At 39.6% G+C, this 16,369-nt stretch overlaps 1 protein-coding gene across 3 annotated transcripts in view; it reads left to right on the plus strand.

The window, feature by feature from the left end:
- The window catches only part of TP53BP1 (tumor protein p53 binding protein 1), a 68,438-nt gene that overhangs the window by 40,004 nt on the left and 12,065 nt on the right, over window positions 1-16,369 (plus strand). For 2 of the 3 annotated variants that reach the window (XM_011227436.3, XM_034661049.1), the window contains 6 exons: window positions 1,870-1,927; window positions 4,165-4,260; window positions 6,417-6,900; window positions 10,555-10,707; window positions 15,060-15,331; window positions 15,992-16,141. In XM_011227436.3, coding sequence (XP_011225738.1) covers window positions 1,870-1,927; window positions 4,165-4,260; window positions 6,417-6,900; window positions 10,555-10,707; window positions 15,060-15,331; window positions 15,992-16,141 — 1,213 coding nt within the window. The remainder of the gene's footprint in view (window positions 1-1,869; window positions 1,928-4,164; window positions 4,261-6,416; window positions 6,901-10,554; window positions 10,708-15,059; window positions 15,332-15,991; window positions 16,142-16,369) is intronic. The other variant, XM_011227443.3, reaches the window with a different exon arrangement.

The raw sequence follows: 16,369 nt of genomic DNA on the forward strand, positions 1-16,369 counted from the left end.
GGTTCGTAAGTTCAAGGCCTGCTTTGGTTGTGGGTTCGAGCTCCATGTAGAGATTCCTAAATAAAATAAACAAACTCTATAAAAAAAGAACAAAACAGAAATGGGGCATCTTGGTGGTTGTCAGTTAAGTGTCCAACTCTCTGATTTCAATTAGGCCATGGTGTCAGGGTCGTGGCATTGAGCTCTGTATTGGGCTCTGTGCTCAGTGGGGAGTCTGCTGGAGATTCTCTCTCTCCCCCTCTTCTTTTGCCCCTACCCCCCCATCCTGTGTACATGCACTCCCCTCCCCCCCCCAAATATGTAAATCTTTTTAAAAAATTAAATAACAACAGTAAAGTAGTTTCAAGAGCCAGAAGTCTGGGTCCAAATTACAATGCTCTTCTGCTTTTCAGTGCTTATTAATTTCAATCTTATACTGAATAGAAATTAAAGTATTACATGTTTCCATTTTTATTATATCTGAAATCAAGTAGGTCCTATCAAAAGAGTATGTGGTAGTCTTGAACCTTTATTTATATTTATTTTTTTTTTTAAAGATTTTATTTATTTATTTGACAGAGAGAGAGAGACAGTCAGTGAGAGAGGGGACACAAGCAGGAGGAGTGGGAGAGGAAGAAGCAGGCTCCCAGCAGAGGAGCCTGACGTGGGGCTCGATCCCGTAACGCCGGGATCACGCCCTGAGCCGAAGGCAGACGCTTAACCGCTGTGCCACCCAGGCGCCCCTATATTTATTTTTTAATGATTTTATTCTTAAGTAATTTCTACATTGAAGGTGGAGCTCGAACTTACAACCCTGAGATCAAGAGTCACGTGTTCTACTGCCTGAGCCAGCCAGGCGCTTCTTCCCCCCACCCCCCCTTTTTTTAAAGATTGAATCTTTAGATTTGAAATGACAACTGGGAAGACCTTAATTGGAGCTAACGTTCTAGATGATATTACTACCCTTCTTGATGCTAGGAGCACTGTATCAGGCAGGCACTGTACTCACAGTTTTACTTTCATCCTCACAACAAACCTGTGAGGTTGGTTCTGTTTTATTTCTGTCTTATAGATGAGGAAACTGATTCAGAAGATGGAGTTTATTCCCAGGTTGGACTACTAAATGCTGGAGCCAGGGCCTGAGCCAGGTTTCTGTTTCAGAGCCAGGGCTCTAACTGCTAACATTTAACTGCCACCGTGTTTAGATTACGTCCCGTCATAAATGCTTTAGAAATGTTTAAAAATATTTGTTATTTTCTCTAAGGCTGGAATAAATTGTAAGTGAACAAATTTTAATCCTTTGGTATTAGTGACATTGCTTCGAGGATATGGGATTCTTTTCACTATTACCCTTAATTCTTTGCTAGAGAGTCTTTCTTGAAGATGTGTTTTGTTTTTTGAGTATCTGTCCCAAAGGCACTTTGGGAAGAACTTGAGTATTGTTTGTGTGTGGGTTCTCTTAAAACTGCACACTATTTAAAATTTGTGCATCAAAAAAAATTGCATCAATTTAAGACTTTTTTGCATAACTTTTTATTAAAGTTTTTTTTGTTTTAAATTTTGTATTTTCTTACATAAATTTTATACATCTTGTGTGAGAAGAGATGAATTGATTCAGGAGTTTAATTTTCATTTTTACATGTTACTGTTTAGTAATTCATTATATTGTATTGCTGGACAAACTGTTGTCCGTAGGAAGTTTGAAAGAAAATTGATTTGGTGCAGGTGAGAAAAACTTGTGCCATTAAATGTTAAGAAATCCTTGTGTTCAATTATTCTTACCTGTTTTTGTTACTTGTTGCAGTTATTAGTAGAGCAGGTTTTTAGGTATGGTACTGACCGAAAATTCTGTTTCTCTTTCCTTTCTGTCCTTGTTTTGTTTTTATTCAGAGCCTGCAACTGGCGAAAGAAAAAATGGATCTACTGCTGTTGCTGAGGCTGTTGCCAGGTAACCAGAGCTGCCTGCTATTTAGAGGAGTTTAATATACAAAGCCACTCTGGTAATAAGGAGAAGATGATTTATCAATAGAGGAGAAAACTTAAAATGAAACTCCAGCATAAAGGATTTAGCCATGTGTTGAATCTAATGTAGGCTGTCTTACTAATACTTTCAGTCTAATAAAGCTTTTACTATACTTAGAACTAAGATATTTAAAGGTGTTTCTCTTTCTCCCTTTTGTTCATGTGGGAGTGTCCTTTTTTCTTTCTCTGTTGGTGAGACTGGGATTATTGCTGCTCTTAGTAAGGTCATAAAAGGTTTAACAAGAGATAGCTTTAGACCTTGTTCCTTCAAAGATTCCTGACTCAGCTGCAACCTCAGGCCATTTTGTCTTCTGCCTGCCAGCTTAACTACTGTGTTGAACTGTTATTTTTGCTTTGTCATGAATGCTGTAATGCTTTGAGGATGAGTTTGACCTCATCCTGAGGCTCTTGTGGTAAGCTTTGCCATCTGGTGGCTATGAGAGTAGAAGTGTTTCATTGGTTTATGGCATGAGTCATCCAGCAGCAGCCGTTGATGAAATATAGGTGAGGATTCTTAAATTGGGCTTGGCAAGTACAGTAAATAAGTAAAGCAGGCCAGGTGCCAGAGCACAGAATATTAAGGATGATGGCCAGCTGAACGTGTGTCCCATTTGAACATGTCCCCTGTTCAACTACAGCTGGTTATTACCGTGCAAGAATGCAAACTTACTGTTGCCAGACCTTTACATTTTTAAAGAGAAAGCTGTATTTTTAAAAATAAAATTTTTTGCTCGTTGGGTCAAATAAAACATGTCTGTGGACTAACTTTGACCCTCATTTGCAAGTTTCTGACCCATGTGTAAATCCTTTGATCAGTTCTGTTGTAGAGATAGTTGTTATTTGGGCTCTTGCATATTTAATCTGAAAGATAAGCAGTTTAGGGTCCTTAGTTAAAGACTCTTTAATGTTATGTCTTCTTATAACTTGAAGAAAATGGAGTATATACTGGATCTCTTTGGTTTTAACATAATGGTATACCAGATATAACTTACTAGTTTGTACATGTGCACATAAAGAGGGAACAATGTGCTGTTGAACCTTTTGTGCCAAATGTAGGGATGAAAAATAAGGGTAAAACTCGAGGGTGGATGGTTGGATTGGGGAGTCACAGAATGAGACGAAATTCATTGGTATCGTTAGGTAAAACGTGTATATGAGAATCTAGATTTTAAAAATCTTTGACTATTCACCTTACAATTAATTGGGTTCACCATAAGAAATCATACAAAGTAAGCTGTGCTTGAATATTTTAAATGATCATTGCTTCTTTTGCATTTAGGTGAAGCAGTAGCACTGTTTTAAAGTGTCATCTGTATCTGGGCTCTGTTCAGATTACTTGCCATTATTTTCTTTTTCTGTTAAACATTTCATTATTGAAGGTTTCAAGTATATACGAAAGTAGAAAGAATAGTATAATGCACCACCACGTATTCATCACCCAGTGTCAGAAATTACCAACTCCTTGTCAGTTTTGATTCATTTATAAATACTACCGGCACATTCTCCCCCACTGGATTACTTTGAAGCTGATTCCAGCGTTATCTCATTTTATCTATAAATATCTCAGTGCTATTTCTAAAGGATAAAGCTTTTTATTTTGAACTTGACCACAGTGCTGTGATCATACTTTTAAAATTGGCAGTGATTCCTTAATGTCATCAAATATTCAGTGTTGAAAAAAAATATTCAGTGTTCAGATTTCTCAGATTGCCTCATAAAGGTTTTTTACACTTTGGTTGACTCAAGATCCAGACGAAGTCCACACATTATGTCTCTTAAGTTAAAATTTGATTTGATTTGTTTCATCAAATCTGATTATGTCTCAAGTTAAAATTTCTATTAATCTATAAGGATCTCCTTCCCCCACCCCCGCCTTTTTTCCCCTAGCAATTTATTTGTTGAAGAAACTGAGTTGTTTGTACTGTAGAGTACTAAAGTTTGGACTTTGCTGATGCATCTTTATGGTGTTTGATATAGTCCTCTGTCCATCTTATTTCCTGTGAATCTTCCTTGAGAGTTTTAATTGTGCTAATGTGAAACAAGTATGAAGGGTATTTTGGTATAAGGTGGTTTGGGATGCAGAGCTAGGATTTTATTCCCTTTGTGCCGAAAAAGGATAATCTCCTTTCAGAACTAATACAGTATATTGCTTTATTATCTTAGTCCTCCGAAGACTGTGTCTGTGTTTAGCTGTGTTTGTGAAGCCCAACAAGATGACGATGAGGCTCGAAGTCAGGATCCTCCCTCTGTGCCCATCAGGTGAGCATTATTTTTATAGACTTTTTTGAGTTGAATTGATTTACAGAATGGTTGGTACACACGTTTCTTTAAGGGTGGGAAACAGTGGTAATTGAATAAGCTAATCAAGTCCTGTTCCTTCTAGCTTTTGACTTTCATTATTCAGCTATTGATACGTTAGCTGTCTGAAAGATTCAAGCATGAGTGTTCAGGTCATAGAAAAGATGAATTGAGTCTTCTTAATTGCTTTGTTTTTGTGCAATTAGTATTGATTATCTGCTGTGTACCTAGCCCTGTGCTAAGTAATTTATATATATGGTCACTTACAACTTCATCAGAGGTAGGTTTTACTCATCTGTCTCCCGGTGGTCTTATTCTTACCTTTTCTTTATTGTGTTATATATCCTTATTCATTTGAGGTTTCTGACAGGTCTCAAGCTATGACCACCAAATTTTTACTAGGCTCTCTTTGGCTATGCCCCTGTTCTAAATCTCTCTTTAATCTCCTGATTTGGTAAGCTGAGCTCAATAAGATAGCCATCTCAGAAACTTTTCTTTTTCTTATTCAAGATCGAGAGCAGGGCATTTCTCAAAAGAGCTCTTCATGTTTCCTTTTTTTCTGCATACATTTATCAACTCAGCTCTTAAGGGGTGAGTGAGAGCTCCTCCCAGATTGGAGACAGCTTTTAGTTCCATCTTTCTCTGGCCAAATACTTTCAGCAAGGTATGACATGGTTTCTAGATCCTTGATCATCCTGGCTGTTCTCTTCTAGGTGTATCTCAGTTTATGCCTTATAAACTATGATACTCCAAACTGAAACAGATCCAGATTTGGTCGTACCATGATCAGTTCAGAATGGATTCCTTTTATCTTTATTCTGGCTACTATGCATTTAATGTAGCCTAAAATGCATTAGTTTCTTGCTTTGTTTATAGTGTATTGATTCACTGAATTTGTAATTTACCAAAAAGTTAAAAGTTTATAGGCATTTTTCTACATGAATTTGCGAATTTACACAATTAGTTTACTTAATCTGAGAGTAGATTTTTGCAGTTACTCAATCTCTCAATGGAGAGAACATTAATTCTTTTGTCTGTAGTACATTTTAAGCACTTAATGTATAATAAGCTCTGTGTTAGGTGTTTGAAGTAGAGATGAATAAGACATGAATGTCAAGTTTCTGTGGAACCACATTTGGAGTTAATCTGGGCCTTTTTATTCTGGTTAAGGACATCTAAGAAAGCCCCTAGGCACCTCAGAACTTTGTGGTATCTAGTTTGTAGGAGACATTAATCAAATGCTTGTGGGATAAGTGAATAAATCACTGATAGCTAAATGGGAATTCTAATGAAAAGAAGCAGGCTGTACCTTGAGGACTGTTTTTGAGGAACCAAGTCATTCTGAATTGTTAGTTGTAAGATATACCAGTATAGCTAGCAAAGTTAGAATCTCACCTGTAACTCTATCCTGTATAGATGAAGTGTCTTTTCCTAAAATTATTGGTTGGGTTAGGGGGTAATGAAAAGAATCTAGAATGCTAGGTGTCATTTAAAGAATGTGAGAACCAATAAAAACCAAATAAGACATCTTGACCTAATTGAGCTTTTTTGAAGTAGATCCCTAAACTGCCTTCATTGACTTGACTTCAATAAGTCATTGACTTGACTTACATCTTTTTGTTTACCTTATTTTCTTGTGTCAGATTTCAGAGTTCATAACTAGTGATGGGAAGAAATTTTATGACTGTTTTATCATGGTGGGATAGTTCTGTGTACCATTATTTTTTCAAGAGTGAAGTTATGTTGGGCCGTCTGGGTGGTGCAGTTGGTTGAGCATCTGACTCTTGGTTTCTGTTTAAGTTGTGATCTCAGGGTGGTGAGATCCAGTCTGGAGTCACAGGCTCAGCGCGGAGTCTGCTTGAGACACTCTCCCTTTCCCTTTGACCCTCCCCACCACTCTCTCTCTCTTGCTCACTTGCTCGCTCTCTCTAAAAGAAAGAAATCTTAAAAAAAAAAAAAAGTAAAATTATGTTGAAGAACTCTGTTAGATGATATGCTCACCTTATTTTCTCCCTTCCCCACATTTCTCAAATTGTCAAATTACAGTTCCTCTTGCCAGTACACACACACTCACACTTGCTTACTTGACATGGTTTCTTTCTGTGGTTGATTTTTAGGGGGAACTCCCTCAGTTTTCCAAGTACTCAAGATGAAGAAGAGAAGGAAAAATTAGAAGGTGAACAGAGGGCCAGGAAGAGTCAACAGTCTGTGAAGCCGAGTTGTCCTGTCAAAGACCCGCCTTCTCCTGTCTCCCAGCAGGTGGCCACACAGGGGCCATCCAGTCCTCAAGGGGAAGCAATGGAGACAGATGTGCTAAAAGGCCAGAAAGAAGGCCAGAATACCAATCAGGAAAAACCTAGTAATGCCTTGATTGAAAGGCCCAGCCAAAATAACATAGGAATCCAGACCATAGAACGTTCCCTATGGGTCCCAGAAACTGTTTCAGCAGCAACCCAGACTGTAAAGAATGTGTGTGAACAGGGGACCAGTACGGCCGACCAGCATTCTGGAAAACAGGATGCCACAGTTCAGACTGAGAGGGGGAGTGGTGAAAAACCAGTCAGTGCTCCTGGGGATGATACGGAGTCGCTCCACAGCCAGGTGAGAGAATGTATAGGGTATCTCAGGGGCTCTGTTTTTGATTTATGGATTCTGAAGAATTTAAGTTGTGGTACTTGTACCTAATGATAATTCTTAAGAGTTTTGTACAGACGAGTCATTAAAAACAAAAACAGTTTTTCCAGGACAGAGATAGGGTAGTGAAAATTATGGGTAGCCATAGCCAATAAGATAGTCTTTTAGTGAAAATGAAATAGTGTTGGAGTTTGTCAAGTAGGTCTTCACTGGAAAAGAAAGCCAGGAATATAGTCTGGGTCCTATAACATTCTTCTACATTTAATCTTTTCTGCCACCATTTTTCATCCTTCCTTAAAAGCATCAGAGCTCATTTCTTCCCTCCCAAGTCTATTTCACCAGGGTTCCTAGGAACTTGAGAGAGTACAAAGCAGAGGAGAAGGCATAGAGAAGCATGAAGGATACTGGGTATGTAGTGTACTGTGGGACACTATTAGAACAGTAAGAGAATAGACAGGAAGGGGGAAGTCCTCGGGAGACTAGGACCGCAGAAAGAGGCTACAGCTAGACGTAGTGGGAGGAGAAGGATTGGGGCTGGAGGAGTAAGGGGTTCTTGGGAATAGAGTAGGGAAGTTTAGGTAGTAGTGAAAATTGAGTGGGTAAGAAGTGATGGTAGAAGTGTATGTGTTAACAAGTAAGAGGAAATTCATAAAATTTCATCAGGTGGCAGCTGGGTTCCATGGTAGGGAAAATTTGGTAGTTACTACTAGTGGTCAAATTGCCTTTTTCAGTTGCTCTTGTAGACTGTCTTCACTTGGAATCTGCCTAGGAATCCTAACTTCATTAGTGATGTGCCTATTGTTCTAATTGTCCAAGTTGTTTGTTTTATAAAAATAAAATAATATGGTTCCTCTTTATTGAACACCTAAAGTGTATCAGCATTGTGCTCAAGACAACCCATGAGGTTGGTATTATTATTCCCATTTCACAGGTAAAGAAACCGAGCTGAAGAGAGGTTAAGTAACTTGCCCAAGATTTTGCCATCAGTAGGTGGCAGAACTGGAATTTGAACTCACCATATCTGACTTCAGAATCGGTATTCTTTTCATTATGCTATGTTGCTTTTCTATTTATTAATCATGGCCTTTGTAGTCTTGTTCTGTTTATCCATCCCTCTCCAGGAACTCCAGAAACTATGTTTATGTCATTAGCCTTTTAAGGTAACAGTCTATGAGACCTAAGACTTTATCAGTTTGTATGGATTAAAAATAGCATAGCTCTTTGAAGATAGGGTTTATAGTAGGTCAGACCCTGTTTTGCACCTGTTTTTACCCTTAAAGTGTTTACATTCTGCCACATAATTTGGTTTCTCTGCCTTTATAAAAAGAGTTAAACTTGATCCTCAAGATAGCAATCTTGTTGAAGCCACTAGATTATATCTTCTTTTCTTTATCTGTAGAGTAGGGTAATCTCTGCTCCTATCTCATTATGATAGCAGGAGCCAGTGAGCTGGAGTAGTAAGGCCTAGGCTTTGGAGTCAGACCACTTCCATCTGGGATATTGTGAGGATTAAGTGAGATAATGCACGCAAAGCCCTTAGCGCTATGCCTGGCAAATAGTAAATGCCCAGTATATGTTGGTTACTGCTGCTACCTATCGATGATGATTATTTTAAATCCTGCTATTAACAATACCACTGCTGATACTGTGCTGCTTGTCATACAGAGTGAAATAACATATTTGCTCCTGCTGAGAAAGATGGTAGAAAAATCTAGTTGATGAATAGGTACAGTTTCACTTGGGAAAGATGAGAAGTTCTGGAAGTGGATATGGTGATGTTTGCACAACAGTGTGAATGTACTTAATGTCACAAACTGTGTGCTTAAAAATGGTTACGCTGGTAAATTTTATGTATATTTTACTACAATAAAAAATTACAGATGGGGTGGTGGGTACAGTAACAGAAATCGGCAATGCTCTACTGTGTTTTGAAGAATGTTGAAAAATGAGGAAGGCTCTGTGGAGGTTTTCCAAGTGCCAGTGTTTTCGTATCCACTGCATTCTGGGTAGGACTCAGGCCAGTCCTGGAGAAAAGCATAGGCACCCTACCTTTGACATTCCTTAAATCACTTCTGTATCCCATACACCTGGAGCAGGCTTTTAATGAAGGGAGAGTTTGGTTTTGTTTTCATTTTGTTATCTTTCTTTTATAATGAGAAGATCCTCAAGTTATTTTATCTTTACAGAGACCTCTTTCAGAAGACTATTTGGAGAGAGAGTAAGCATAGCTTTCTTTTTATCTGCCCCCTTTCCTTTCTCTCCTTTCTTATTCTGTCAGACGTGTTTATTTGAGTGTCTCTCTTGAAGTGATCATTTGTCTGGCTGTTGTAGTGGAAGAATGCAGGAAGTCTTCTTGAGAAATCTGAATACAAGGAATGTTTATGTGTCCGTGAAGCCTTTAGGACCTGTGATGCAGGGCCTGGCTCTGTGTGTGTGCAGGCAGGAGGTCTAGGCTGTCATGGTTCTGATACAGGGGTGCCCTGGTAATTGAAGTGACAGACCAGTACTCTGACCACTCCTTAACCAGAGTTGTATATACTAAAGTATTTTAAGAAATTGGTTGATTTATGTTTCTGTGCTTTTTATTTTATTTATATCCACATAATTTAGGTAATGCATTTTAGTAGGTACTTTATCCCTTAGATGGAGTTGGAGTGGGAATTATTCAGGAAAATTACTGAAAGTTTTAGGTAAATTACTGCCATATTGGTCAGTAAAAACTCAGGATCATCATCACTGCAGTGGTATATATAGTTCTTTGGAAAGACTTGGATACCTTGACACTGACTGCTGAAAGAAAAATCAGTCTACTGTGGGGAAGTAACGTGGGAGAATTAAGTGTACATTCTCTCCTCCTCAGAATTACAGAGCTACTCAGGTAGGAGGGTAGGGCATGGACGCTGTTAAGTGTGGTAGATGTGTTATGAGAAAACATGTATGTAACGTTGGCATAAAAATGTAGGGTTTATTTAAGCTATTTAACTGATTATTCTTTATGGTACAAGTAAATACAAAACCTAATTTACTAATGTTTTCTGTTCTTGGACACTAGCATGGCTCTTAAGTTATAATCTATGATTTGAAATAGATTAAATATTTCATTTTTAATTCTGAGAGAAGTCTTTTATCTTGTAGGCATAAATAAACTATAGTTTTGGTTACTAATGCGGGAAAAACAGACTGCACTGAGATTAATAGATTACTCTGTTTTTATATAAAGTTCTAAAGAATGCCTTTTATTGAAAGAGTTGTTGCAAGTGTAAGTTTGTATACTGATTGACAAGTCAGCATCAAAATCAGAAGGATTATAACCTAAAAAGTACTTTTAGGGGGTCAGAATTTCACTTAAATATCCTAGCTATAAGTGGTAGATGTTATGATTTTGATTTAGAGAGAAATAGGTCATTTTAAATGATAAACTGTTACTCTTCCTAGCCTCTGGCTATATAGCTGGTCCATCCCTGTTCTTATATATAGGTGAGTAGAAAACAAAACAACTGGAAAATTTCATCACACTAGATTCATGGAACATCTGAGCAATGCTCATCATGGAGAAGTTGATTTATGATTCTGCCATTTTGCAATGAGATCCATGCTTTTGTTCTCTATTTTCTGTCACAGGGAGAGGAAGAGTTTGATATGCCTCAGCCCCCGCATGGCCATGTCTTGCATCGCCACATGAGAACAATCCGTGAGGTTCGCACGCTTGTCACCCGTGTCATCACAGATGTGTATTATGTGGATGGAACAGAAGTAGAAAGAAAAGTAACTGAGGTAATACATACTTTGGGTCTATGTGGCAAATTTCTTTCAGTAGCAAGATTTCCCTGGCTTTCCACTTCCACCCCTACCCGCCTTTCTTGTGCCTCTAGCTTGTTTTCCTTCATCTTGTTAGAAATACGTAAGAACTTGGTAAGAGGGGAGTCTTGAATTTTATATTTTTCCCAACCATGGGTTTACTGTTTGACCTTTGGCCATTTATTTAACCAGTCCCATCATGGTTTCAGTTTTTGTAAAGAACAGATTGATGACTCCTGTAAATCCCTGTCATGTATAAATATATTTTATGTATTATTTTTAATCCTTGGAAACTCTTGATGAGGCTTAGAACTCCCTGATTTACTCCGTGTGTTTTCTTATTGTTTCTCACTGTTTTCTCACTCGTGTTTATGTTTACTCATTGTGTCCTTTCTTAGTTTCCATCCATCTGTGGCTGTAGACCTGCTGGGAGGAGATGCACCTTTATTTCTTAGTAGGGCTCATTATGGACTCATTCCCAGTGTTGGCAAAACATTGGCATTTATTCATTGTTATATTGGACAGTGTTATATGCTGACTTTGTTTAGATCTCATAACTGGCTGAAAGTAGATTTTTAGAATTAAAGATGTGGCAACATTCTTGGTACATACGTTAATTTCTGGGAACCATTTTATTAATTGATAACAGGCACAGCGACTTACTTTCCTTCCTTTACTCAGGCACTTTTTAAAAAATCTGTCAGCTAGCCATATAGGAAGTTGAGCTCAGGGAGAATTAAACTCTGGTATATAGTTTATTATTGCTGTTCTTCATTCATGGGCCATTGTGGCCCTCTTGTCAGAAAGCATTTGACATCAGTTTGAGAAATTGTCTTGTATTCTTTATTTATTGTACACCAAAATCCCAGATGTTAATTCATCTTCAATTTTATGATTGTGGAATTTTTTTCAGTGTTACTACTATTTTGGAAAAATTGGGAGCTTAAAAGCAGCTTTAGAAAAGCAATTTGGGGACGCCTGGGTGGCACAGAGGTTAAGCGTCTGCCTTCGGCTCAGGGCGTGATCCCGACGTTATGGGATCGAGCCCCACATCAGGCTCCTCCGCTATGAGCCTGCTTCTTCCTCTCCCACTCCCCCTGCTTGTGTTCCCTCTCCCTCTGGCCGTCTCTTTGTCAAATAAATAAATAAAATCTTTAAAAAAAAAACAATTTGCTTTCATGAACAGCTTTTGTAACTGTTGTAATCTAAAATGTTATACTCTGACATATTACTTATTATTTGATATGTTGCTTTCTGTTTTTTTTTTAATATGGTGCTTTCTGGTTGTTTTTTGTTTTTTTTTTAAACATTTTATTTATTTATTAGAACACAAGCGGCAGGCAGAGGGAGAGGGAGAAGCAGACTCCTCCGCGGAGCAGAGAGCCTGATGCAGGGCTCGATCCCAGAACCCCCGGATCATGACCCGAGCCCCAGGCAGACACTTAACCTCCTGAGCCTCTCAGGCATCCGATGTGGTGTTTTTCTAAAGTGTATTTCTGGAAACAGCAGGTCTTTTAGATACTCTGAGGGGAAAAAAATGTTCCATGGTCAGAGTTTGAGAAACACCAAATGCTGTAATACCTCCCATCCCCCGTGAAAATGCACAGTGTATATTACATTAAAGGCTCTAAGATGTCCTTTATTAAAGATGTCTGTTTTGTTTAATACAGAAGTTACCAAACTTATTTGACAATTGAACATTTTTTAAGATAGTACTTATTATACTCCTGTGGAACATAGTTTGGGAAATGCTGCCATAATTACAGTAATAATAGCAGCTAACATTTTTAGAGTACTAATTATATGCCAGGCACTATTGTAAGGACTTTAAGTGATTTAACTTACTTAATCCTCACAGCTAAGCTGTGAAGTAGATGCTATTATCCCATTTTCTAGATGAAGAAATGGAGGCATAGCAAGTTAAAATAACCTACTTTAGGTTACATAGCTAATAAACAGAGGAACTAGAACTCGTCCCGGTGAGTCTAGACCCAGAGCCTGCATTCTTAACCACTACATTATGCTCCCTTTCAAGAGTGAAAATGATGTATGCAAGAAGTGATGTGTGACGCATATGGTTTGATGAGGAAGAAGCTCATTTGAAGGGAATTTTGATAAAGTCTTTCTGGATGAGGTCTTGCAAGTACGTGAGTTGGACACTGAAGGTTTTAGATGTTGGGAGATAAGGGGGAAGGGTATTCCATATAGAAAGCTTGGTGAGTAAAGGGACAGACAGAGACAGAAAGTAAAGAGCACACAGGCATGAACAGTCTAGTTGGTAGTTGGTAGGCAGCAAAAAGGATGTGTGAAGGAGTGTGAAGGTCGAGGTCAGAGGATTCTGAGAACTTAACTTCCCTCATATCTAGTATCCTTTGGTGGTTATCTTTCAGAAATTTTATTCGTTTATTTACCAGCAGCTTCTTTTCTACTGTGTTCCTAGCACCGTGGCAGGCCCTGGGACTATGAAGAAAAAAAAAAAAAAAGACTCCTATTCTCTTAGAGGTTATACTTGGCATGCAACAAATCCAAAACTTGTTGGTTGCTGCTGTAGAGGGTGGAAAGATGTGTTAGAAAGACGGGACTCCCAGAACCTACCAGCTTACCTGAAGGTGGCTAAAGACTTCGCAGAAGATGTAACGCTCAAAAATGTGGCAGATGACATTGAGGGGTGGGGGAGAAGGAAGTTACAGGCCGAATGAAGTGTTATGTAAATATGTAGATAGCGCGATATGCTTAGTGAATATTTAGAAGCTCAATATGACACCAGCAGTAGGGTAGGGAATGGTAGAGGATGCCATTGGGGTTGGTAAAGGCCCACAGCATAAGGGCTTTGTTTGTATACCCTAGAGAAGAGTTTAGGTTTTTATCTTTGGTGTGATGAAGAGCCTTGAAAGAATTTTGGAGAAAAGCATGATGTGCTCAGATTTGTATGTGGGAAAGGTCAGATTAGGGGATGTGAGATGCACTGGGCATATCCAGAATTCATTCACTGAAGGCAAGGAAATGGGAGAGAGGAGGACATTGTGTTTGGATGGGTTAAGTTTCAGGTGTCCTTAGTACTACATCCAAAGGGAAGAGTTTCTTAGGTATTTGCATCTGTGAGTTTGGAGCTGAGTCATCGTTGTGTTGTTGGTAGACAGGCAGGGATGAGTCTGGTAAGACTGGCCAGGGAAAGCACGGTAGAGTGAGAAAAGGAACGAGAACAGTCCTGTGAAATACTATTTCTAAAGAATCAGACCAAGAAAGAGGAACTCCAAAACAAGCACATATAGAAGTAGCCAGAGAGGTGGAATGAAAGTAAAAGTGACTTTGTAGATTCCGCGGGAGAGATTTTCAAGAAAGGAGTGGTCAAAAATAATCATTTAATTTTCTTATAGCATTATTTAAATGTGCATGCATTGCATACTGTATGCCCAGAGAGGCTGTAAACTCTGAGGGGGGAGAGTGTGTCTTACGTGTCTCTGTATCTTCTCTGATGATTTGCACAGTAATGCATGAGCAGTCTAGAGCAGTAGGCAAATGTGTAGCACCTGGGCTGTAATTCTCAGTCATGTGCCCAGAGAGGACATTGACGATAAGCCTGGGAATTAGCCCCCAAAGGCTGCTTAAAACTGAGCTCCAGTTACCAGACCATCAAAGTAAGCATATGAGATAAAGTCAGTTTGACATTCCTGTCTTCTGTGATACTGCAACCTTATATGTTTTATTACCTTTTTGGTTTTCATTTTTCTAAACAGTAACACCATTTTTAGCCTATTTTTGCCTATAATTTTCTATTTCCTTTATCATATATGGAAAAGTAATATAAATAATTTCAAAAAACATGTAATTTTATCCACCACTGAACAAAAACCCAGAAGGGCTCCTAACCACTCATTTTCCTCATCTAACCTTCCTTCCTCCTTACCTTTCTTCTCCTAGACAGAAAATTGCCTCTGTTGTCTGGATTAGAATCCTCACTGTTTTCTCGGTAGCCAAAGGTTGTGAACTTGTCGAGTAAAAAAATACTTTAACTTATTAGCTTATAATAGTGGTCTCTTTCTTTCCAACCCAGTACCACATTTATTTATTTTTTATTTAAGTTATAATAATATATTCCCTATAGAATGCTCATGTCTCGAATGTTCAGTTCGGTGGCTTTTCACAATTAATGGTATATAACCACTACTCAGAGCACGATATAGAACATTTCCATTATTCCAGAAAGTCTCCTGATTCCTACCTTTCTGAATTGAAATTTCCATCCATCTCTAGGATTTTTCAACCTCCACATTAGCTTGATGTCATTGTGGCTTCTTTTAGCTTTTGTTTCCATTTCTTTCTTGCAGGAGACTGAAGAGCCAATTGTAGAGTGTCAGGAATGTGAAACCGAAGTTTCCCCTTCACAGACTGGGGGCTCCTCAGGTGACCTGGGGGATATCAGCTCCTTCTCCTCCAAGGCGTCCAGCTTACATCGCACGTCAAGTGGGACAAGTCTCTCAGCCATGCACAGCAGTGGCAGCTCAGGGAGAGGAGCCGGACCACTCAAAGGGAAAACCAGCGGGACAGAACCCGCAGATTTTGCCTTGCCCAGCTCCCGAGGAGGCCCAGGAAAACTGAGGTGCAGACAGGGTCTCCAGAGTGAGCGAGCTACAGCAGGGGCAGGGTTGCTGACATTTTAATATCACAGGAAAAAGGGAGTCATGGGAAATCCCCCCATCCTCCCAACTAGGATAACTCAACTCCTCTTCCTCCCCTTTTGTTCTCTCCTATTTGGTTTGCATGGGAGGTAGGGTGGAGCTCTGTGGGAGCTGGACTTCTAAGAAAATGTAGAAAAACAGGTGCGGGGACTTTGGGAATGCTGGCATATGCTGCTGCCATCCCCATTTTATGTAGCCTACAAGTGTTTTGGTTGGGAGTACAAAAAGGGTAGTGACCCCAACTTGACACATTCCTAGCTTTTCGTTATCCTCTGCAGGTGTCTAGAACCTGAAGTAGAAGAGAAGGTAGGGCAGAAATGGGTGTGCTGGTTTTGAGGGCAGCAGTAGGAGGCTTTGTCACAGGAGGGAGCAGACTTGCATAGAGGAGGATGTCCTTTACTTCTTATCCGACACTCCCACTCCCTGGCTGATATTTTTGGTGGTGGGTGTGCAGACCAGCTTCCTGCTGCCCTGGAGGTCTAGCACATGTCGGCCTGGCATGTAGTTTAGGGCCATGGGGAGACTGTGAAGAAAGGATCCAGTAGCAGGTGCTGTCAGACTAACCTGTCTTCATTCTCTAGTCCTAGAAAAGGGGTCAGTCAGACAGGGGCGCCAGTGTGTGAGGAGGATGGTGATGCAGGCCTTGGCATCAGACAGGGAGGGAAGGCTCCAGTCACGCCTCGTGGGCGCGGGCGAAGGGGCCGCCCGCCTTCTCGGACCACTGGAACCAGGTACCCGGGTAGTGTGAGATACACTTAGTCTATGACTTGTTCAGAAAAAAAGGGAGTAGAGAGAAGAGAGGGGAATAGAGAGTATGTGGGGTGTCAGGAGGGACATGAGGGGTATGCACTGACTGGGGAGTGGGTAGGGCAGGCTTATGCCTGTGATGGGGTCCTCCGAGAACGGGCTGAGGAAGACCCATGGACAAAGGAATGGGAAACCTGGTAGATAAGTACTTT

The sequence above is a fragment of the Ailuropoda melanoleuca genome, chromosome 5 (genome assembly GCF_002007445.2).
Source record: "Ailuropoda melanoleuca isolate Jingjing chromosome 5, ASM200744v2, whole genome shotgun sequence".
NCBI lineage: Eukaryota > Metazoa > Chordata > Mammalia > Carnivora > Ursidae > Ailuropoda > Ailuropoda melanoleuca.